This window comes from Rhinoderma darwinii, chromosome 3 (genome assembly GCF_050947455.1).
Source record: "Rhinoderma darwinii isolate aRhiDar2 chromosome 3, aRhiDar2.hap1, whole genome shotgun sequence".
In the NCBI taxonomy this organism is placed as follows: domain Eukaryota; kingdom Metazoa; phylum Chordata; class Amphibia; order Anura; family Rhinodermatidae; genus Rhinoderma; species Rhinoderma darwinii.
The window spans coordinates 95,868,548-95,893,469 of NC_134689.1; the positions used below are offsets into that span (position 1 = coordinate 95,868,548).

General features: G+C 40.7%; 1 protein-coding gene across 3 annotated transcripts in view; it reads right to left on the reverse strand.

Moving 5' to 3' along the window:
- Positions 1-1,208: 1,208 nt before the first annotated feature.
- The window catches only part of PDLIM7 (PDZ and LIM domain 7), a 122,877-nt gene continuing 99,163 nt past the window's right edge, over positions 1,209-24,922 (reverse strand). For all 3 annotated transcript variants that reach the window (XM_075856491.1, XM_075856493.1, XM_075856492.1), the window contains exons 7-11: positions 22,702-22,945; positions 17,271-17,451; positions 14,812-14,932; positions 14,556-14,671; positions 1,209-3,237 (exon numbers count right to left, since the gene is read on the reverse strand). In XM_075856491.1, the coding sequence (XP_075712606.1) occupies positions 3,151-3,237; positions 14,556-14,671; positions 14,812-14,932; positions 17,271-17,451; positions 22,702-22,945 (749 nt within the window). In that variant the 3' untranslated portion in view covers positions 1,209-3,150. The remainder of the gene's footprint in view (positions 3,238-14,555; positions 14,672-14,811; positions 14,933-17,270; positions 17,452-22,701; positions 22,946-24,922) is intronic.

Below are 24,922 nucleotides of genomic sequence, written 5' to 3' on the forward strand. Positions count from 1 at the left end.
TTGTTTTTTGCGCGACAAACTGTAGTTTTTATTGGAACCATTTTTGGGTACTTGTGGATTTTTATTACATTTTTTTGGAAACAAGGTGACCAAAAAAGGAAATTCTGCCATTGTTTTTATTTTAATTTTTTTACGGTGTTCGCCATGCGGGACAAACAATATGATATTTTTATAGTTCAGGCCGATATGAATGCGGCGGAACCTATTATGTATAGTTTTTTCTACACTTACTAGGGGACTTGAAGGCCTAATCTTCTGATAGCCTGTACAATACATTGCACTACTTATGTAGTGCAGTTTATTGTAAATGTCATCTTACAACTGCCTTTGGCAGGACCTTACAGGTTTCCATACATGGCCGACCAGGAGGCCATTGACAGGCTTCCCAGTTGCCATAGCAACCATCGTCTCCCCGCAATTACTCGCGGGGGACCGATGGTGTACAGAGGGGGCCCCTCCCTCTGTGTCAATCACATAAATGCCACTGTCGCAATCGTAAGCGGCATTTAAGGGATTAATCGGCAGCGATTAGAGATAACTGTGATCGCCGCCATTGCAGTGGGTTGTCGGCTGTATATTACAGCCGGCACCTGCTGCGGATGGCGCGGGCATAGCTCCAGTTGCTCTATGCCAATTTGCATTGAGAAGCTGCTAAATAGGACATACGGTAACGGCCTTATGCGGGAAGGGGAGGAAAATAAATTAAAGTGGACCCATAAGCTCTCCTGTCAGTAAATACTTGCATTCAGCATGAAATAACAATTCTGGAGCAGAATTCTGCATTCTGCCATTTCTGTTATTCCACCTGGGAATGTTTAAATTAATTCACAACTGGGCATTTCCATTCCCCTTGTTAATAGGGACTGTCCATACACACTCTGACCAATCAGTGCTGTCTGTATCACATTATATTCGAACATCCTTTTCTTCAAGAATCTTTTGATATGTCTGTCTATTTAGCAATAAACTAGTGTTTATTACCTAGGTTTAGAGTGTGATGAAGTCCCTGGGCAGAAAATAACTCCACATAGCTCGCGCACTGTTAATGAATCTGGTGCTTGCTGCACTGATGAACAGACTGGCGCAACTCCCGTATGGGGTGCCAGCATAAATAAATCTCCCCCAGTGTGTCCATTTCAAGGTGCACGATGCTACATAACCACTAACATCTAATAAATAAAAAAAACATAAGAGCAATCAGTACGGTTGTAGCTCATCAACGGAGAAGCATTTATTAAGGTGTGTTACATTAAAGCAAAGTGACAAATAGTGAGACCTTGAAGATAAAACAACATTCTTCACAGCATATAGTCTGATGAACGCCTCCATCAATGTAATGGCACAGGCAGGCAAATGACTGGGGTGTATACTGCTAGCTTGTCACCACTGGAGAATAATTCACTACCTTGCCCTTATCTGAGGAAAGATATATATATGGTCTCTTTTCTTTCACCTGATAAGTTAGGATGAGGAATATACAAATCTAAGACATTTTAAGCAAAGCTCTTCTATTTAATTTAAACAAAAGTTATGTTATTTTCTGTCGTTTTAGTCACCAAGAGCTTGAACTAAAAGCACATGAAATTAGAATTAAGCAAGAAACCCCTGATGATCAGCGATGTGCTACCAATTTTACTGCTTGGAACACTTATGATAACCGATCGACCATTCACACAAGGATGCATAATATTAGATCATTGCAGCCTGGTCTCTATTATCCAATACAGCAAACAGGATAGGTAAAGAGACCAGAGACGCTCATGTTGTAATATTTTGTCCACACTGCTAGTAATGCATTTCAGTAATGGTGTGAATGGCCCCTTAGAATATGGCCGGATCCAGTGCACAGTGCATCTGAACTCATAAGGTCTGTTATGAAATGCTGTTATTCCTATTAGGAGAGATAGAAAGCCTCTACATATATGTTATATAATGAAGTTGTAGCATCTGAAAGAATCTTTATTCTTATTTATATTTACCAACTATCTATAGTTGCAATTCTGCTTGATGTCCTAAAACTGTAACAGGAATCCTCTCTATATATAATGTACATAACATTATATATCTATGCACAATAAGGTAAAGTTTTGTAAACTGTGTCCCATGTAAACCTCGGCAATGTCCGCTTCAACATCATTTTGTTTATCCCATTATTTGTAAACTATCTAGACATTTCTTTGAACTGTATGTAAACTTTCCAACTCTTGGTCATGTGCCTCCCTCTCTCGTGCCTTTACTACCTCAGCTGTGGTACTTTACAAAATATGTGTAACCTCCTATCATAAGCCTTAAACTTCTTCCTTCGAAATACTGAATTATGAAAACTACCCAGTGTAAATTATACGGGATACATATCTTGTGCAAGTGACAGCACTGTCCAATGAATCAGTGCACCCAAGCATTATACTGGGATACCTTGGACCCACGAGAGAAAGTTATTCTCGGGGACCCACTCTACAGCTATAGAGAATATATGCATGCCCACTTTTAATTACATTGTAAACTCACACAGAGCCCTAACCATCACAAAGGACTAATATGTAGCGTAGCACCCAAAAAACCTCTAAGACTGTAATGGTAAGTGATGTGCTCCAAAGTCGACTACACATGGGGTTGTCCTCTGCTGGAGTTCATGAGCTCTTTTGTAGCTGGGCCCATTATTGTGTAAAAGCCTTGGCCCACTAGAACATACTCTGGTACTTTGATGGACAAGGTTAACACTGGCGCAACCACTTTTGTAGCTTTTAAGGCACCTTTATAGAGTAATAAACGTTATCTTTTTTCAGCTATATAAACATGTCCTGTATGTTTGTTCTGTTTTTAACCCCTGGCAATTCCAAAACACAACAGATTAAAAGTACAAGAGTTTGTATGGCTGATGTCTCACATATGAAGTAGCCAATTTGCGCCTAACATTATAAAACAGTAAGACTTTTGTGGGAAGCTGAAATGTAATTACAAATGATTATATATTTTTTCCCAGTATTTTCTTCACTTGTTGTAGTGCTGAAGACATGGCTGGTGTATACATATAAAGTGGGTCACTAAAGGCTCCTCTGTATCCTTACTTCATGCAGTCAGCTGTAGTGTGTATGAGGTGTGCATGTCTGTGAGGTTGTGAATGTGCTGCCACGCAGGTGAGCCAGCTGATCACACGTTCGAGAAGGCGTGGGTCTTGCAAAGAGGTTTGTCTTTCTTGGAATAGAATGTCTTGCCTTCCAGATTCATCTGACATATCTAAATAGAAAAAGAAAATGAGTCAGATTTTTTTTTTAGCTATATCACAGTGATGTAACTCACAAGCCAAGTATTATAGAGTGATATTTAAATTACATACGAACAAATCCCTTAACCTACTTATGAATTCAGACATTCTTGTATGCCCAGATACGTTAAGGTAGTATTCCAATCTCAGACGTTTTATCGCATATTCACATGATAAGCCATAAATGTCCAACTGATAGGACCCGCATCCAATCTCTAGAAGGGGACCCCTGACACCGTCCTACGTTCTCACGCTGTGGCTGTGATATGCTGTTTACCATTCATTTCTATGGGAGTTACGGAAACAGCGTAGCTCAGCAGGTTCAGCACTTCTGGCAACCTAGTAACTCAGTGGCTGGAGCCCAGCGACAGAAGGTAGTACTGGGGTCTGGGGGGCCCAATCTAGAGATGTGCAGGTCCCAGAGGTAAGACCCACATCTATTGGACATTTATGGCATATTCTGTGAATACGCCATTAATGTCCGAGATGGGAATACCCTTTTAAGGGCCCAGTAACTTCTAAAAGCCCTGTTTTGTTTTTATTGCCCACAAAAGATAAAACATTAAAAGTTAATATGTTGTACCCCAAAATTATGTAAATGAGAACTACAAGTCATCCTGCAAAAAACAAGCTCTCATATAGCTATGCTGACGGAAAAAAATATGACTTTCAGAACGCCGTGGTGCAGAAGTAAAAAATATTGCTGTGTCCTTAATGCCCAAAATATGCCATTTCCTTAAGGGGGTAAAAAAATATTTAATGTTTTAACACTTACTAAAGGGCCATTTTTAAGCTCATTTAAGAAAGAGGCTAGCGTTGCCCATATAGATAAATTTTATATAAGCTGAAAGTGTTCAAATGTTAACGTGCAGAGATGGGGCAATGAGTCTTGCACGGAACAAAACCCTTCACTGCCACAGGTCTTTCGCCATTTTGCACTTCTGGTAGCCAGGACAATTTTTACACTTTTGACATGTACAACTAAAACCTAAATTACAAAATAAATAAAAAATCATACTATACTGCTATACCTATATATTAAGTGTGACTCAAGAAGAAAATTAGATGCACCATACATCCTAAAAAGAAAAGCTCTTTATGAGTTAATATAAACGACTTATGCCTATGTCTACATGTAAAATCATAGAAGTAAAAAGACCAAAAATCTGGTTTTAAACTGGAAATGTAAATCAAGTATCAACCTAAAAATAGTAGGATTACACACCTTAAAAAGTGAGTGCACCCCTAAACCCTATATTTGTCCTGAAAGCAGACAGCCTGAAAACTGAAGTTGTCTTAACTTGCTGTTGGCAGCCATGTCCACCTTCACATAAGTTTGTGACAAACATGAATTATTTAAAATAAAAAAAATGCATTATAACATACACTTGCACCTAAAACTCACATACAAGCGAAGGTTTATAGACAAAAACCATGTAAAAATAATAGATCATTGTGTTCGAAATTAATATATTCCACATACATCTACATTAACAAGAGCTTGTGTGCTCAAAAATGCTGAAACGGAGGCCATGCAATATATGGCCATCACCTACAAAAGTGTTAAAAATATATTCTGCACATGGCACACATCTACTATTCTACCAAAATCAAATTTTTTTTTAAAGCGCACAGAAGACGGTGTATAAAAATACAATGTAATAATTTATACACACAACCACCTTCATGGAACTTTTAACAGTGATTATAAATATAAAATGCATGAAAATGTAACTTTGTGACTAAAATACGTATTCAAGCAGACTGCTTATGCAAACAAAGTGTACTCTGCAAAAATCTAAGATGTGCGTAGTACCACACAGGTGAATATGTTAAAGAAACGCCAAAACCGCAGGAATGAACCAACAAATTTTTGTATAGTATAGAATTTTCCAACCCCCAATACAAACTCGGCTGTGTTCACACCTCCCAATCAAAGCAAATTTTTTTGCCTCGATTTAAAGAAAATAACAATTGCAGCAGAGCCACTCCATTTTGTCACAATTCTGCAAAAATGATGGCAAAAAACACTAGTTGATCACAGCATGTCAATACAGCCTACCCCTAATCAATAATCGTACATCCCTAAACCTAATCTAATGCGTTAACTAATACAGATTTTTTTTTTTAGTGGAGCTAGTTGGAAATGTCTGTGTCCGGCAACTGTCCGTGAATGAAAATATATTTTCCGACGGAAATCATATCCATTATTCAGAAATGTATTAGACATTAGTGATAATCATTGCCACTTTGACTGTAGTATGTAACGGGTATCGCCAGAGAAGCAATCAGCAGCTTTTACACTAAAGATCAGGTACAGACAGGACAGTGTCAAATTGTGTGGTTAAAAGTGCTTGGTGCGACTTATTGGACTCTGAGATTAAAGAGTAAATAAGGTGTAAAAGGGTGATTGGATGAGCTACTGCTTATCTTCTCCCTCCTTTTCTGAAAAAAAAACCCCCAAAACATATATGCAATCAGAGAAAAAGTATGCTCTCTAAACGGCAGGGGGGCGATGACATGAACATCTACAGCCATATAGGGACAGAATGATTATTATACTCTCCTTCTCTCCCAGGACGCTACCTGCACATCCCCTGCTGCCCCGCTTTCTCCTCTTCACACAGGCTGAAGTGAGAGCTGGAAATATATGCAGCCCCAACTTCTACTTGCTTTATCTCCTCAGTTTTGTTTTAAAGCTAAGATTCTTGGCTTAAAAACAAGAGCTAGATAACAGCTATAGCTGCGATCTAGCCTGAGCTACAGCCTGTAGAAGCAAAGGTTGTAGTGAGAGTTGTAATATATGCAGCTCTCACTTCAACCTGCTATTGCTCCGGCCTGAGTTAGAGCGGTTAGTAGCAAGGACATATCAGATACGTCCTTGACTACTATAGTGCCTTCCTGCCAGGACGTATGAGATACATCCTTTGCAGGGAAAGGGTTAAATGGGTTCTTTGCTTTTTACAATCCTTACTTTATAGAAGGGTCCCTCGACAAGAAGATGATCACACACTGTCCCAACTGCTGGGACCCAGCAGCCGTCTCATCAGGCAATATGGGGTCGGGTGCCACAATTTGAAAGATAGGTGCGGGTCCCAGAGGCGAGACCAGCATCTATCAGACATTTATGGCATATCCTGTGAATTCCCCTATAACTCTGAATTCCCTAATAGGATATATAAAAATGGGTTTTCTAAACCAGGCAACCCCTTTAAAGGGGTATTCTGATATACATTTTTGGTGAATATGCCACTAATCTACTGCTTTCTCCTACTCTGTCTTAATAACCATAATTTTGTATAAATAAATTTAGTTTGGAAAACCTCTTTAACCCCTTAACGCACCATGACGCAACTGTACGTCATGCTTTGCACTGCCTTAAAGACACCATGAACTACAGTTACATCATGGCTTTGTTCTGTCACCATGTCAAAATGCATGGTGACAGAACAGTGATATCAGCTGTCAGGGGCAACCGATATTCACTATGTGTCGGGGAACCAAATCACCGCATGGCGCAGCCTGCGATTGTTTTATTGGTCAGTCAGTAGTGACAGACCAATCACAGCATAGGAGTTACCTGGTTACCCGGCAGAAAGAGCCAGGGAGCCAATTTACTAGCCGATCTGCACCGATCAGCTGCTTTGGCAACAGGAGGCCTAACAATAGCCTTCTGTCTGCCAAGTACGGAAGCCTGTTAGCCCCACCCGGAGGCGGGTTGCTGATGGTTGCTATGGAAACCGGGGGCCTAACAATGGCCTCCTGGTCTGCCAAATATGGAAGCCCATTAGGCCCGGCCAGAGGCGGAGCCTAATAGGCTTGCTGTCAGTGTATGACTGACAGCTCTAATGCATTGCACTACTTGGGTAGTGAAATGTACAAGAATAAAGATCAGAGGTGCATGCCTTCAAGTTCCATAGTGGGAGAAAAAAAAAAGTTAATAAAAATGTTGTACAAAAGTATAAAAATAAAAGTTATAAGTAAAAATAACAAAAATTGAATTTTTTCCTATAATAAGCCTTTTATTATAGGAAAAAAATTTTTTAAAAAAATGTTAAAAAAGTACACATATTTGGTATCACCGCGTTTGTAACGACCCAAACTATAAAACTATGTTATTTTTCGAGCACGGTTAAAACCGCAAAAAATAAATACATTAAAAACAATGCCAGAATTGCTATTTTTTGGTCACCTCCACTCCCAAAACATAAACCCGTCCCACAAAAAACAAGCCCTTACACAGGCTTTTAAAATGAAAAAAAAAAAACGATGGCCCCGAATATGGGGAGACAAAAAAAAATTAAAAAAATAATAAAAAAGTGATTTTATTGTGCAAACGCTACAAACATAAAAAAAAACTATATACATATGGTATCAACATAATTGTATCGACCCGCACAGTAAAATGGCATTTATAGCGCACGGAGAACACTGTAAAAAAAAGTTAGAAACATTGTTAGAATAGCTGGTTTTTGGTCACCTTGCTTGCCAATAAACGGAATAAAAAGTGATGAAAAAATAAAATCGCATGTACCACAAAATGGTATCAATGAAAACGACAGATTGTCCCGCAAAAAAAAAAAAACCCTCACACAGCTCCGTTGCCAAAAAAATAAAAAAGTTCTGGCTCCCAGAATATGACGACACGAAATGTGCAGAGTGTGTTACAAAAGCGGATAAGATTGTGCACCATTTATCAGTCTGACACTGGCCACACATCTGTGGATTATTACTTATTTACCGCGTTATTATACCACCTTATTATGCCCTGATGTACTCTAGACAGCTTACATATACCCTGATGTACTCTGCCCAGCTTACATATGCCCCCACATTATAAACTGAAATACCAGCAATAACACCAAACAGAACTAATACTAAGCAAAACCTGCGCTCCAAAAGCCACATGGCGCTCCCTCCCTTCTGAACCCTACAGTGTGCCCAAACAGCAATTCACGTCCACATATATGTTACTACCGTAACCGGGAGAAACCGCTTAACAGTTTATGAGGCATTTGTCTTCAGGTGGCACAAACTGGACAGAACATATTGTGCACTAAAATGGCATAACAGTGGAAAATTGCAATTTTCATTTTGCACCATTTTGCTGCTCATTAATTTCTAATAAAAAAAACAAACACCTCTGGGGTCAAAATGCTCTCTACACCCCTTAAAATGCCTTAAGGTGTGTAGTTTCTAAAATAGGGGTCACTACTTGGGGGTTTCTTTTACTTTTTTACCTCAGAGCTCTGCAATTGTGGGCCAATGCTGTGAAAATCATCAAAATAGGCCTCAAATACGCATGGTGCTCTACACTTTTGAGCCCTGTAATCACTTTTTGGGGGCTTCCATTCTACTCTGGTACCTCAGGGGTTTTGCTAATACGATATGGCGCCCAAAAACCAACCCAAAATCTGCATGTCAAATAGCTCTCCTGCCTTTCTGAGCCCTGCCGTGTGTTGCCGTACTCGGGAGATATTGCTTTTCAAACGTTGGGGTGCTTTTTTTCTCCTTTATTCATTGTAAAAAATTTACATTTCCACGTTTAATCGAAAAAATTTAGATTTTCAATTTCACAGATTAATTCCACTAATTTCAGCAAAAAAGCTGTGGGGTCAGAATGTTCACTATACCCCTCGTTAAATTATTTCAGGGGTGTAGTTTCCCAAATATGGTTAATCTTGGGGCGTTTCCACTGATTTGGTCTTGCAGGGGCTGTGCAAATGTGACATGGCGCTGCAAACCATTCCAGCAAAATTTGAGCTCCAAAAGCCAAAATGGTGCGCCTTCCCTTCTAAGCCCTGCCATGTGTCCAGACAGCAGTTTATTACCACATATAGGGTATTGCCGTGCTCAGAAGACTTTGCTTTACTCCTTTACTCTTTTATCTATTGTGAAAATGGAAAAATTGAAATGGAAATAGATTTTCATTTTCACGGCCTAATTCCACTAAATTCAGCAAAAAAACTGTGGGATCAAAATGCTCACTATACCCGTCGATATATTCCTGGAGGGATGTAGTTTGCCAAATAGTGTCTTTTTGGGGGTGTTTCCCCTGTTTTGGTACCACAAGACCTCTTCAAACCTGAGATGGTGCCTAAAATATATTCTACTAAAAAGCAGGCCCCAAAATCCTCTCGGTGCTTCTTTGCTTCTAAGACCAGTGCTTCAGTCCGTTACCACACTAGGGCCACATGTGGGATATTTCTAAAAACTGAAGAATCTGGGCAAAAAATATTAAGTTGCAAAAAAAATTGGATTAAAACGGATTTTCAGCAAAAAATAAATTTGTACATTTCACCTCCACTTTGCTTTAATTCCTACGAAATGCCTAAAGGGTTCAGAAACTTTCTAAATGCTGTTTTGAATACTTTGAGGGGTGCAGTTTTTAAAATGTGGTGATTCATAGGAAGTTTCTAATATATAGGGCCCTCAAAGCGACTTCAGAACTGAACTGCTCCCTAAAAAATAAGGCTTTTGACATTTTCTTGAGAATGTGAGAAATTGCTGCTTAAGTTCTAGGCCTTGTAACGTTCAAGAAAACTAAAAGGATGTTCAAAAAACTATGCCAACATAAAGTAGACATATGGTAAATGTTAACTAGTAGCTATTATGTGTGGTATTACTATCTGTCTTACAAGCAGATACATTAAAATTTATAAAAAAGCTAATTTTTGCAAATTTTCTCACAATTTTGGTGTTTTTCACAAATAAACACTGAATGTACCGACCAAATTTTACCACTAACTTAAAGTAAAATGTGTCACAAGAAAATCTCAGAATCGCTTGAAAAAAATAAAAGCATTCCAAAGTTATTACCACTTAAAGTAACACGTCAGATTTTAAAAAATTGGCCTGGTCAATAAGGCCAAAACAGGCTGTGTTCTTAAGGGTTTACCCACCCCATGTGACAGTTTGCAGTAACTGCCCTTAGTACACTTGCTGCAGAAGGACAAAGAGTCACCTTTCTACCGCATACAATATGACCTGTTAGCAGGAGCTTTCCCAGTTCAACTAAATTCGACTACTGTGCCATCTGAACGCAAGGTGCAAGGTTGTACATAGGTGGATGTTTGCTAATAAATGTTTAATGATTTCTAGAAGCCACAAGTAGGCTGTTAAAAAAACAAACAAAAAAACACATTCCTTATCTAGTTTAACATAATTGCCTCCTTCTCCAGGAAGGTAGTTTTCAATGAAGTACTTCTTTAAATCACATTTGGGAAAACTGTGCACATTATCATGAAATTAAAAACAGTAGAGCATGCCATATAAATGTTCTGTATACATGGAGAACCTGTAAGAGTATCCTTGGTATACACCTTTGGAACACTTCTAATACCATGAGTTCAGGCAGCAGTTATGTCAAATTCTCCTGTACTGAAATATTTGAGTGCAGACTCCATGATTACATTGAAATAAAGAGCAACAGCGCACAGCATAATTTGCTTAAAGGGAACCTTCACGTTGAAAATGCAGTCCAATCCGCAGGCAGGATGTTCTAGACCAGGGGGAGTTGAACAAGTTGATGTATATATGTTCGTAGCAAAAGTATAGCATATACAGTATATATATATATATATATATATATATATATATAGTATATATATTTAGTCTAACTAATTTATTCCTATAAACCTCTGCTCACGCTGGGCTTGGTCCTGTGGGCGGTCCTAATCACTGATTGACAGCTATCTATGTATTCACATTCACACAGGGACGGCTGTCAATCAGGAGGTCTAGATGAATAAATTACTTGTTAGGGTATGTTCACACGGCAGCGTCCGTTACGGCTGAAATTACGGGGCTGTTTTCAGGAGAAAGCTCCGTAATTTCAGTCGTCATGGCATGTTGAGGCGCTTTTTTGCTGCGTCATTTACGGACGTAAATGGAGCTGGTTTTTCATGGAGTCAATGGAAAACGGCTCCACTTACGTCTGAAGTAGTGACAGGCACTTCTTTGACGCGGGCGTCTTTTTTACGCCCCGCCTTTTGACAGCGGGGCGTAAAAAATATCACCGTCTGCACAGAACATCGTAAGACCCATTCTAATGAATGGGCAGATTATTGCTGACGCTTTGGAGCCGCTATTTCGGACGTAATTCGTAAAAAGGGCATACCCTTATAATGAATCTTTCAAAAAAATAGATCAACCTGCTCACTTACTGCTCCATAACATGGTGCCCGCAGATTGGAGTACATTTTCAATGTGACAGTTTCTCTTTAAATAATAAAAAACTAAAACATTGTTTTCTTTCTGTACTGGTATCTTATTATGAACTAATCATTGCCCATAGTACTTGAAGTGCAAACAAAGTAAGCATTAACATGAATACAATTATGCCATCATTAAGGTCCAGCCTACTAAAGTCTCTAGACCCTCATTGCTCCAGCTACGGGCCTGTATGACAGTATGACCATTCGGAGAAGGCAGGGGCGTAGATAGGGGGGGGGCAAGCGGGGCATGTGCCCCGGGCGCAGTTCGGAGGGGGGCGCCAGCGCCACCTCCTCCTGCACTATAATTGTACCTGTGTCGTAAGGACACAGGTACAATTAGAAGCAATGAATGACCGGGCACGTTCCGTGCCCGGCCATTCAGCGCCTCTCCACGAATGAAGCGACTGGTACCTTTTGTACCAGTGACGCTTCCGTCGATGAAAGGCGCTGACTGACTGGCAGGGAAAGTCATCCTGCCCAGCCAATCAGCGCCTTTCATAGACGCTGCGTTCAACCCCCTGGAGACCAGCGCAGAAGAGGGCAGGTCTCCATGGCTGCCGGACGGCGTGGGAGCGGGAATAAGGTGAGTTTGAAATTTATTTATTTTTTTAATTGCAATAGAAGTGTGTGGCTGTATCTGCGGGGGGGACGGAACTTTGTCTACACGGGAGACTTTATCTACGGGGGGTGTCTATCTACAGGGGGACTATATCTACAGGGCTGGGCTATATACAGTAGGACTATATCTGCTGGGCTATATACAGGGGGACTATATCTACAGGGGGACTATATCTACAGGGGGAGTATATCTACAGGGGGACTATATCTACAGGGGGACTATATCTACAGGGCTGGGCTATATACAGGGGGACTATATCTACAGGGGGGCTATATACAGGGGGACTATATCTACAGGGGGGCTATATACAGGGGGACTATATCTACAGGGGGGCTATATACTGGAGTGGGCTGTCTATAAAGCACCATATACAGGGGTGGGCTATATAGTATATAGCCCCCTGTAGATATAGCCCACCCCTGTATATGGTGCTCCATAGATAGCCCACCCCAGCATATAGCCCCCCCTGTAGATCTAGTCGCCCTGTATATAGCCCAGCCCTGTAGATATAGCCCCCTGTAGATATATTCCCCCTGTATATAGCCCACCCCTGTAGATATAGCCCACCCCTGTATATAGCCCCCCTCTGTAGATATAGCCCCCCTGTGTATAGCCCACCCCTGTAGATATAGCCCCCCTGTGTTTAGCCCACCCCTGTATATAGCCCCCCTCTGTAGATATAGCCCAACCCTGTAGATATAGCCCAGCCCTGTGTATAGCCCAGCCCTGTGTATAGCCCAGCCCTGTAGATATAGCCCAGCCCTGTAGATATAGCCCAGCCCTGTAGATATAGCCCAGCCCTGTAGATATAGCCCAGCCCTGTAGATATAGCCCAGCCCTGTAGATATGGTCCCCCTGTAGATATAGTCCCCCTGAAGATATAGCCCACCCCTGTATATAGTCCCCCTGTAGATATAGCCCACCCCTGTATATAGTATCCCACAAATAGCTCCCCCTATAGTGCTCCACAGAAAGCCCACCCCTGTATATAGCCCCCTTGTACATATAGTCCACCCCTGTATATAGTGCTCCACAGATAGCCCACCCTTGTATATAGTATATACAGGGGTGGGCTATCTGTGGAGCACTATATACAGGGGTGGACTATCTAGTGGAGCACTATATACAGGGGTGGGCTATCTGTGGAGCACTATATACAGGGGTGAACTATCTAGTGGAGCACTATATACAGGGGTGGACTATATGTACAAGGGGGGGCTATATACAGGGGTGGGCTATCTGTGAAACACTATATACAGGGGTGGACTATATGTGGAGCACTATATACAGGGGTGGGCTATATCTACAGGGGGCTATATACAGGGGTGGGCTATCTGTAGAGCACTATAGGGGGTGTTATTTGTGGGACACTATATACAGGGGTGGTCTATATGGGGGGCACTATCTACAGGGGCTCTATGGCAGGCACTATCTACAGGGGTCACAGTGTGTGTGTGTGTGTGTGTGTGTGTGTGTGTGTGTGTGTGTGTGTGTGTGTGTGTGTGTGTGTGACACGGTGTATGGTGCTATTATAATTAGAGGTGCAGTGTATGGCGCTATTATATTTAGGGGCGTAGTGTGTGGTATAATGATAACTTTATATTTATTTATAGGTGCAGAAATGTTGGAAAAGTGAGAAGCTGAAGACATGTGAGCGGCAAACTGCAGAAATGGGCTGTGACCGGGAGAAGTCATCATAGATGTCTGGACCAAATGGAGAAAAAGAACTAGAATCTGAGACGTCACCGGTGAGTCACTTAATGTAAATGTTCACTCTGCATCTAATCAGCAATGTAGTCACTGTATGATCTGCAGTGAGATGATTATGATAGGATTTATTTTTTGTGAAACGGCATCTCCCAGCATATCCTCACCATTGTTTGGGCCATGCTGGGAGCTGTAGTTTTACGCCGTACAAACCTATACGGCAGGGGTTGCACTAAATTGAGCTGTATTTGTGCTCGTGTTGTATATATGTAGTGAGCTTGGTTCTTGTGTTGTGTATAGAACCATATTGCTTGTGAAATGTACAAATAATTTTATGCTCGCGTTACATAAAAAGAAATGACACGTCGATTGGTAGAGAAAACAAACACGGTGAGGGGGAAGGAGATGTCGGGAAAGAGGTTGGGGGGGGCGCCAAACTGAATCTTTGCCCCGGGTGCTGGAGAACCTAGCTACGCCTCTGGAGAAGGAACTCGAGAGTTATGGAGATACAAGCGTCATTATTACATGAGCTTGTGTTTCTGTAATACAATCCATTACAACTCTAAATAGACAGGGACATATTTATCATTAGGTGCAAGAGCCACATGCCTAGGGGCACTGCACAAAACAGTTGTACATTTTTGGCCGGTCCTGGCGACAGTATCAGAGTGAAGTGCCCTTATTTTAAATTTTTCATTGAAAACCGCATATTAAAAATTGTGTACAGTGAGAGTGAAGGAGACCTTACCGCACAGACGAAGCAGGTATCATGCCAGCTGAACCCTAGAGCTTCCAAGAAACGGTCACCAGCGTCAATCTTAAAATCGCAGCCACGACACTTCGTACCAAACATCTTCTCATAATCTGTGCAGCAGAAACACAGTTATTCTTTTTTAAACATTTTCAACCGGACACACAATGATTAAAATGTATGGCTAACTTCATGGCTTATCCTATCAAATAAATACACAAACAAATGATTATCTCAGATGGTCGCATCTTACCTCTTTCACAGTACGGCTGCCCTTCCTCCATGTAAAAGGCGCGATTGCGAATAGGGGTCTTACAGAATGCACAGGTGAAACACTGAACATGCCAAGTCATCTTCAAAGCATGCATTATCTCCTGAAAATATGAGAAATAAGAAGTTAGCAAACTGTATGACAAATAAATTAGACACATTCTACAGTGATTGATCAGTAAATCAAAGAAACCGCCAGTTAACAACTTCCTTGCCAGACATATCAAACAAGAAGATACTGTAGGCAACAACTCCAACAGCCAAGCCCCTTTTTGTTCAGTAGCCTTTCTTTTGGTGGTAGAACTAGGGAGTGCAGCGCCTAGCACTAGCCTCATTAACAAGGCAGTTGCCGTCTTTGAACTTACACCTGGTACGTTCTGAAAGTGAGAGTGCAAGTCGCGGTTTCACAACGTGTTGCCATATAAATTCTCCCCTTGTGATAAGCATCCTGTCTAAATTTTTTTACAATGGTGATGCTCCGTAGGTTTGAAGTTAAAACAAATAGATCCCATGTTATAAATGATTATACTTCTAGAACTCCAGAACCGAACATCTGATCAATTTGATAATATTTACATCTATTACCACTAAACTTCCCCTAAAACAAGTCCAAATATCTTTAATTATTTTTTGTTTTTTTAATTGGTTGTTATAAACATGTCACCTCTCTGCTGGAAAACAAACAAGCTTATAGGTGACCTGTCACTTTAAGTGTTACATATTTATTTGTCAATAGGCTGGCCAATTCGAATTTGGCTGGGTTCACACTGAGTTTTGTGCAGGAGGAAAATCCAAACTGAATTTTCAGGCAGATTTTCCTCTCCCTGCACGCCGATTTTCGCGCCGTTTTTCGCCTGACTATAAGACGCACCCAGGTTTTAGACAACAGAAAATAGGGAAAAAAATTCATATTTTACTAGTTTAAGGCTGGGTTCACACAGAGTTTTTTGCAGGCAGAAAATCTGCCTCAAAATTCCGTTTGGCATTTTGAGGCAGATTTTGCTCTGCCTGCACGCCGATTTTTGTGGCGTTTTTTGCTGAGTTTTTCATCCGCGGCCATTGAGCGTCGTGGGCATAAAACGCAGCGAAATACGCTTACTCTGCCTCCCATTGAGGTCATAGGCGTAAACGCCGGAAGATAGGGCATGTCCCTTCTTCCTGCGAGCCGATTTTTCTACTCGCGGGAAAAAAACGCCTCCGTCTCCCATTGAAATCAATGGGAGGCATTTTCGGCCGTTTTTTGGCGCGGTTTCCGCGTAAAAAAACTTGTCAAAAAACACCGTGTGAACTCCCCCTTAGGATTCACTTGTGGTCATTGGCCAGTGTTAGGGGCACACGTAGTCTTTTCGGGCGTAAACGCCCCAAAAAACGGCTGAAAAATCGGAAGCAGAATGCCTCCAAACATCTGCCCATTGATTTCAATGGGAAATACTGCGTTCTGTTCCAACGGGGCGTTTTTTACGCGGCCGTTTTATGAAAAGTGCATGTCACTACTTGAGCCGTAAAACGGCCGTAAAAATGCAGCGAAAAATGCGAGTCTGATTCAAAACCATCTGAAAATCAGGAGCTGTTTTCCCTTGAAAACAGCTCCCTATTTTCAGACGTTTTTGGTTAAGCGTGTGAACATACCCTGAATGTAAAGGATGATCAACAATAAAACTTTCATTTAGCGTTGATCCTCCCAGATCAAGTTCCTCCTTTTTTCTTAGTATTAGATAGCAGAAACAAAAATCATACTAACCTTTGTGGAAAACCACATCTACATAATAAATAAATTTCCATATACAAGTAATAGAGGTAAAGTTATTTCTTATGTTTCCATAAATCTAGAGATATATCCATTGTAGTATTTCTTTGCTTCTGATCTGGATAATTACCGCTAGATCATGTATTCGTAGGTAATTTTTTTTTTTTTATAATGTTCTAAACACAACAATTTTGTAAAAATAAAACATTAATAAAGAAAAGACATCCATGACCATGTTTCTTCATAAGGTGCGTTTGAAAACATTGCAGAGGTGTGTCTACGGGCTCAAGTACACGACCCTATTACGGCTCCACGCTAAAACCAAGTTATACAGCACCCATAGAAGTCCATGGGGCCCTGTTGTACCACCGATTTAATATATACAGTGGTTTCTTCTCTAAATGAATGTTGCAGAAAAGATAACACCATATTCTAACGGAAATCTGATACATCTGCGATTTTCATGCGAATTGTGTCTAATTTCAATTATTGCCGATGACAAAAACAAAATTACACACAACTTATGATGAATTACCACAGAAATTTACAACATATTTTGATTTTCTGTGATTTTCTTATCCCAGTTGCATAAAAAATGCACCGAACCCTTGCCCACCGTTATAGTTCCTGTTGTTCTAGAAACATAGCAAACAATGTTTTACTATGGTTTCCAATCAACGATCCAATGTCCTCACCCCTGTAATCTTCTTTTTACACTTGGCACAGTTGGGAGCAAACCTGACATCATAGCAGCGTGGGCAGAATATAGATCCCTTCTCCTCAAAAAATCCTCCTTCCTCCAGCACTTTGTGACACTGGGAACAAGTAAATTCCTCAGGGTGGTAATAACGTCCCAGTGCCAGAAGATATCGCCCTCTGTAAAGACAGATCAAAACAACACATTGTTTACTCCTTTAGAAGGAAATGTCTCATGTATTTCATTTTCGATTATTAATTAGATGGAAGTCTGTAGAAATAGTGAGGTTTCTTGTTGTTTTTTTAATGTTATACCAATTATTTTTTTTAACCCCTTCCACCCACAGCCATTTTTTTTCATTTTTTCCTTCCCACCTAACAAAAGCCATAACTTTTTTTATTTTTCCGCCGATAAAGCCATATGAGGGCTTGCTTTTTGCAGGAGGTGTTTTCATTTTTCATGACACCATTTTTCATGACACCATTTATTGTATTTGGGGTGGCGGAGTATTTAAACTAGGGCTGAGGAGGGAGGTCAATGTAGAAAAAAAAGGGGTAGCCAGGTTAGAGAGGGGTCAGACTATATTGGTGGGGGGAGAAACAGAATGTGGGGAGAGGACTAGACAACAAGATAAGGAGATCCTTTCGTTACAAAACATCAGTGTAAATAAAAAGGCCCGATTAATGTCAAATCACATTTCTGATAATAAAAGTGAAAAATTGACAGGCAAGTTAAAGTGTATGTTCACAAATGCCAGAAGTCTAGCAAGCAAAATGGGGGAGCTGGAGGCCTTGATACTGGAAGAAAATATAGATATAGTTGGTGTTGCTGAAACATGGCTGGACTCTTCACATGACTGGGCTGTAAATCTACAGGGTTTTACACTTTTTCGGAAAGACAGGACAAATAGGAAAGGTGGTGGTGTATGTCTGTATGTGAGAAATTATATGAAGGTGAGTGTGAAAGAGACATTAGAGGGTGAAGATTGTGAGGAGGTTGAAACCTTGTGGGTGGAATTACAAAGGGAGGTAAACACAGAAAAAATTACTTTTGGTGTAATCTATAGACCCCCCAATATAACTGAAGAGATAGAAGGTCAAATATATAAACAGATCGAGCGGGCTGCACAGGCGGGTACTGTTGTGATAATGGGAGATTTTAATTATCGGGATATTAATTGGTGTCATGGTTCGGCTTCAACTGCAAAGGGGAGACATTTCTTCAACCTGTTACAGGAAAATTTTATGGGCCAGTTTGTGGAAGACCCGACTAGAGGTGAAGCTCTGTTGGATCTGGTCATTTCTAATAATGCAGAGCTGGTTGGGAATGTCAATGTTCGTGAAAACCTTGGTAACAGTGATCATAATATAGTTATAATTTACCTATACTGTAAAACACAAACACAGGCTGGGAGGGCAAAAACACTTAATTTTAAGAAGGCCAATTTCCCCAGGATGAGGGCTGCAATTCAGGATATGGACTGGGAAGAACTAATGTCAAATAATGGAACAAATGATAAATGGGAGATTTTCAAATCTACTTTGAGTTATTATAGTGCAAAATGTATTCCTATAGGTAACAAGTATAAACGACTCAAATTAAACCCCACATGGCTTACACCTTCTGTGAAAGGGGCAATACATGACAAAAAAAGGGCATTTAAAAAATACAAATCTGAGGGTACAGCTGTAGCCTTTGTAAAATATAAAGAGCTTAATAAAATCTGTAAAAATGTAATAAAATTAGCAAAAAGTATATAAATGCAAAAAAGCCCAGGTCTGAACATGTAGGACCCCTAGATAATGGTAATGGGGAGTTGATCACAGGGGATCAAGAGAAGGCAGAGTTACTAAATGGGTTCTTTAGCTCTGTATATACAACTGAAGAAAGAGCAGCTGATGTAGCCAGTGCCAGTGCTGTTAATATATCAGTTGATATACTGAATTGGATGAATGTAGAGATGGTCCAAGCTAAATTAAATAAAATAAATGTGCACAAGGCCCCGGGACCAGATGGGTTACACCCTAGAATTCTTAAAGAGCTTAGTTCAGTTATTTCTGTCCCCCTTTTCATAATATTCAGAGAATCTCTAGTGACTGGTATAGTGCCAAGGGACTGGCGCAGCGCAAATGTGGTGCCTATTTTCAAAAAGGGCTCTAGGTCTTCCCCAGGTAATTATAGACCAGTAAGCTTAACATCCATCGTGGGGAAAATGTTTGAGGGGCTATTAAGGGACTATATACAGGATTATGTGACAATAAATAGCATTATAAGTGACAGCCAGCACGGTTTTACTAAGGACAGAAGTTGTCAAACTAACCTAATCTGTTTTTATGAAGAGGTGAGCAGAAGTCTAGACAGAGGGGCCGCTGTGGATTTAGTGTTTTTGGACTTTGCAAAGGCATTTGACACTGTCCCCCATAGACGCCTAATGGGTAAATTAAGGACTATAGGTTTAGAAAATATAGTTTGTAATTGGATTGAGAATTGGCTCAAGGACCGTATCCAGAGAGTTGTGGTCAATGATTCCTTCTCTGAATGGTCACCGGTTATAAGTGGTGTACCCCAGGGTTCAGTGCTGGGACCACTATTATTCAACTTATTTATTAATGATATAGAGGATGGGATTAATAGCACTATTTCTATTTTTGCAGATGACACCAAGCTATGTAATATAGTTCAGACTATGGAAGATGTTCATGAATTACAGGCAGATTTAAACAAACTAAGTGTTTGGGCGTCCACTTGGCAGATGAAGTTTAATGTAGATAAATGTAAAGTTATGCATCTGGGTACCAACAACCTGCATGCATCATATGGCCTAGGGGGAGCTACACTGGCGGATTCACTTGTTGAGAAGGATCTGGGTGTACTTGTAAATCATAAACTCAATAACAGCATGCAGTGTCAATCAGCTGCTTCAAAGGCCAGCAGGATATTGTCGTGTATTAAAAGAGGCATGGACTCGCGGGACAGGGATGTAATATTACCACTTTACAAAGCATTAGTGAGGCCTCATCTAGAATATGCAGTTCAGTTCTGGGCTCCAGTTCATAGAAAGGATGCCCTGGAGTTGGAAGAAATACAAAGAAGAGCAACGAAGCTAATTAGGGGAATGGAGAATTTAAGTTATGAGGAAAGATTGAAAGAATTAAACCTATTTAGCCTTGAAAAAAGACGACTAAGGGGGGACATGATTAACTTATATAAATATATTAATGGCACATACAAAAAATATGGTGAAATCCTGTTCCTTGTAAAACCCCCTCAAAAAACAAGGGGGCACTCCCTCCGTCTGGAGAAAAAAAGGTTCAAGCTGCAGAGGCGACAAGGCTTCTTTACAGTGAGAACTGTGAATCTATGGAATAGTCTACCGCAGGAGCTGGTCACAGCAGGGACAGTAGATGGCTTTAAAAAAGGGTTAGATAATTTCCTAGAACAAAAAAATATTAGCTCCTATGTGTAGAAATTTTTCCTTCCCTTTTCCCTTCCCTTGGTTGAACTTGATGGACATGTGTCTTTTTTCAGCCGTACTAACTATGTAACTATGTAACTATATATAATGTAGTAGAAAGCTAGGAAAAAATTATTTGTGGGGTGGAATGGGGAAAAAAACCAGCGATACCTAAATTTTTTGGTGGTTTTGGGTTTACGGCGTTCACCATGTGTTAAAAACGACATGTTAAATTTATTCTACAGGTTATTACGATTACAGTGATACCAAATGTGTCAATATTTTTTTATGTTTTACAACTTTTTCAAGGAAAAAACAAATTGTTAAAAAAAAATAGTTTTGTGTCGCCACACTGTTAGGGTATGTTCACACGGAAGCGTCCGTAAAAGCCGAAATTACGGGGCTGTTTCCAGGAGAAAACAGCCCCGTCATTTCAGCCGTAACGGCATGTGCAGGCCCTTGAACGCCGCGTCCATTACGGACGTAACTGGAGCTAGTTTTCCATGGAGTCCATGGAAAACGGCACCACTTACGTCTGAAGAAGTGACATGACACTTCTTTGGCACGGGCGTCTATTTACGCGCCGTCTTTTGACAGCGACGCGTAAATATACGCCTCGTGTGAACAGACAAACGTCAGCCCATTGCTTTCAATGGGCAGATGTTTGTCAACGCTTTCAAGCCGTATTTTCGGATGTAATTCCAGCCGTAAAACGCCCGAATTACGTCCGTAAATAAGCCGTGTGAACATACCCTTAGTGTTAGGCCTTATTCACACGAACGTGTCCGTTCTGCGCATGCAAAAACGCTGCGTTTTGCACGCGCAAAAGCTCCGTGGGGCATCTGTATATGGTGCGAGGCCGCGTGATTTTCGCGCAGCCGGCATCATTATGACACTCTGTTTTTATGTTTACAAACATAAAAGCAGAAGGTGCTTTTCGGTTTTCTTTCATTCTTTTTACTACTGTTGCGCGAATCACGCAACAGTAGTGCCGCGCACGATTTGCACACACCCATTGACTTCAATGGGTGCGTGCTGCACGAAACACGGGCAAGTATAGGACATGTCGTGAGTTTTACGCAGCGCATACACGCTGCGTGAAAATCACTGACAGTCCGAACGGCCCCATTCACTAACATAGGTCCGTGCGACGCCCGTGAAAATCACGCGCGTATCACGGACATATAACACGTTCATGTGAATAAGGCCTTAGTCATAACTTTTTCATTTTTCTGTTGATTGAGAAGTGCTTATTTTTTGCGGGGAGAGCTGCAGTTTCTATTGGTACTATTTTGTGGTACATGAGACTTTTTGATCACTTTTTATTCCATTTTCTTGTGGGAGATGAGATGGCAAAAAACAGCCATTTTGGCGTTTTTTTTTTTTTTTACAGCATTCACCGTGCGGGTTAAATAATATATATAGTTATAGTTCTGACTTTTACGGAAACAGTGATACCAGTTATGTTGATTTAAATTTTTACATTGCTTTTGTGGAAAAAAAGTGTTGGCTATTTCATACTGCCAATACACTCGTTCTATGGAGCGGGCTCAGCCTATGGGCCTGCTCCATACTCCCCCACCTGACCTGTATATACACGTCGGATGTCGGGAAGGCGTGGAAAATGTCCCTGAGGGCTGCCATATAGGAGATACTCACACTTACTTCTTATATTGTCTGTATAGACAGTACAGCAGGGTTTGTGCTTTATGGTAACTGCAATTAATGGGAGTTAATTAACAGAGGAATGTAATCAGTCTATTACAGTCTTCAGGAAGTGAGGCAGTACAGGCCCTCTGCTAAAGACCAAGGAGAGATGCATATAGAGTCTTATCTGTGTGTATAGTGCATAAGCCAAAGTGCATTAAGCCAAAGTAGAACTGGTTATGACACTCATGGCGTTGGGACAAACAAACAGCTACATGACAGACAATAGTGAGTCTCTAAATTATTGTAATCTAGAGAAAGTACTCACCGGATAACTTTATTGCACTGGGAACAGATAGGAGTTTTGTCACCAGTAGAGGTGGGTTGAGCCGCCTGAAGGATGGAATTACGGTTTTGGGCAGGGGTGAGAGTTGCTGGTTGACTATGTTTAGTCATTACAGTGGTAGTTTTATCAGGAGCATAACGCTCAGCAAAAGAAGGATCTATGGTCCAAGGGGGGCGAACTGCAGGTCCTGAGGGAGGCGGTGGAGGGGCTGGGAAGTCAGTGGAATCTGAAAAAGAATAAACATTTATCAGAGGTGTAAGCTGAATAACATTTACACCAGATATCAATTCTACATAAATTTTTTAATATACATTTCCATGTTACAATACATGTTTTTGCTTTTGCATGACATTGGTTTCCTAATCTTTTAAGCCTTTAAGGACCAAGGCCTTCAGTTGCCTTAATATCCACAGCAAAATTTCACCTTTTGGAATGTTACAAATTTTATACTTTAGCTAGATATGTTTTTTCCTTTTTTGCAGTGGTATTAAAACAAAATTAGTATGTTTTCATTTTTTTTTTTCATTTTATATGGTATAAATAGCAAAAATTTTAAAAAAATAAAGTGATATTTTTTCCTTTTTAAAATGTAATATAATTACTTTCATCAAAAAACTTTATAGTACAATATAATCCTCTAACACTTTATCCCTATCAATACCCCTCTTACTGCCTTTGCTGACCATGTCACCTTAGTGTAGCCATCTGTATTCAGCTACGCAGACTATACTCTGTAGTCATATGTCATATGTAGGCCTCAAGTCTGGAGGTTCTAAAACTACACCGTGTTCCAAATTATTATGCACATTGGATTTGAGTGTCATAAACATTTAATTATTAGTTTTTCAATTAAACTCATGGATGGTATTGTGTCTTAGGGCTCTTTGGATCATTGTAATCAATCTCAGACACCTGTGATAATTAGTTTGCCAGGTGTGCCCAATCAAAGGAAAACTACTTAAAAGCATGAAATAGTGCAATACCTTGGACAAGGTATGAAAACATTGGATATTTCAAGAAAACGTAAGCGTGATCATCGTACTGTGCAAAGATTTGTGGCTGATTCAGAGCACAGACGGGTACGTTCAGATAAAGGCATAATGAGGAAGGTTTCTGCCAAACAAATTAATAGGATTAGGAGAGCAGCTGCTAAAATGCCATTGCAAAGCAGCAAACAGGTATTTGAAGCCGCTGGTGCCTCTGGAGTCCCGCGAACCTCAAGGTGTAGGATCCTCCAGAGGTTTGCAAGTGTGCAGAAAACTATTATTCGACAACCCCTAAACAATGCTCACAAGCAGAAACGGTTGCAGTTGGCTCAGAAATACATGAAGACTAATTTTCAAACCGTGTTGTTTACTGATGAGTGCCGTACAACCCCAGATAGGCGCTGCAATGTAGATTACAGTAACGTTTTTATTTTTAAAAAACGAGCATTTTTGGCCAAGTTATGACCATTTTTGTAATTATGCAAATGAGGCTTGCAAAAGTCCAAGTGGGTGTGTTTAAAAGTACAAGTCCAAGTGGGTGTGTATTATGTGCGTACATCGGGGCGTTTTTAATACTTTCACTAGCTGGGCGCTCTGATGAGAAGTAACATCCTCTTCTCTTCAGAACGCCCAGCTTGTGACAGTGCAGATCTGTGACGTCACTCACAGGTCCTGCATCGTGACGGCCACATCGGCAGCAGAGGCTACAGTTGATTCTGCAGCAGCATCAGCGTTTGCAGGTAAGATCGACTTACCTGCAAACGCTGATGCTGCTGCAGAATCATCTGTAGCCTCTGGTGCCGATGTGGCCGTCACGATGCAGGACCTGTGAGTGACGTCACAGATCTGCACTGTCACAAGCTGGGCGTTCTGAAGAGAAGAGGATGTTACTTCTCATCAGAGCGCCCAGCTAGTGAAAGTATTAAAAACGCCCCGATGTACGCACATAATACACACCCACTTGGACTTGTACTTTTAAACACACCCACTTGGACTTTTGCAAGCCTCATTTGCATAACTACAAAAATGGTCATAACTTGGCCAAAAATGCTCGTTTTTTTAAAATAAAAACTTTACTGTAATCTACATTGCAGCGCCTATCTGCTGCAATAGCAGATAGGGGTTGCAAAATCTGGTGACAGAGCCTCTTTAAGCGTGTGAATATACCCTGACAAGGAGCTTCAATCACAGCCAAAAGGTGTAAGGTGCTCAGTTGA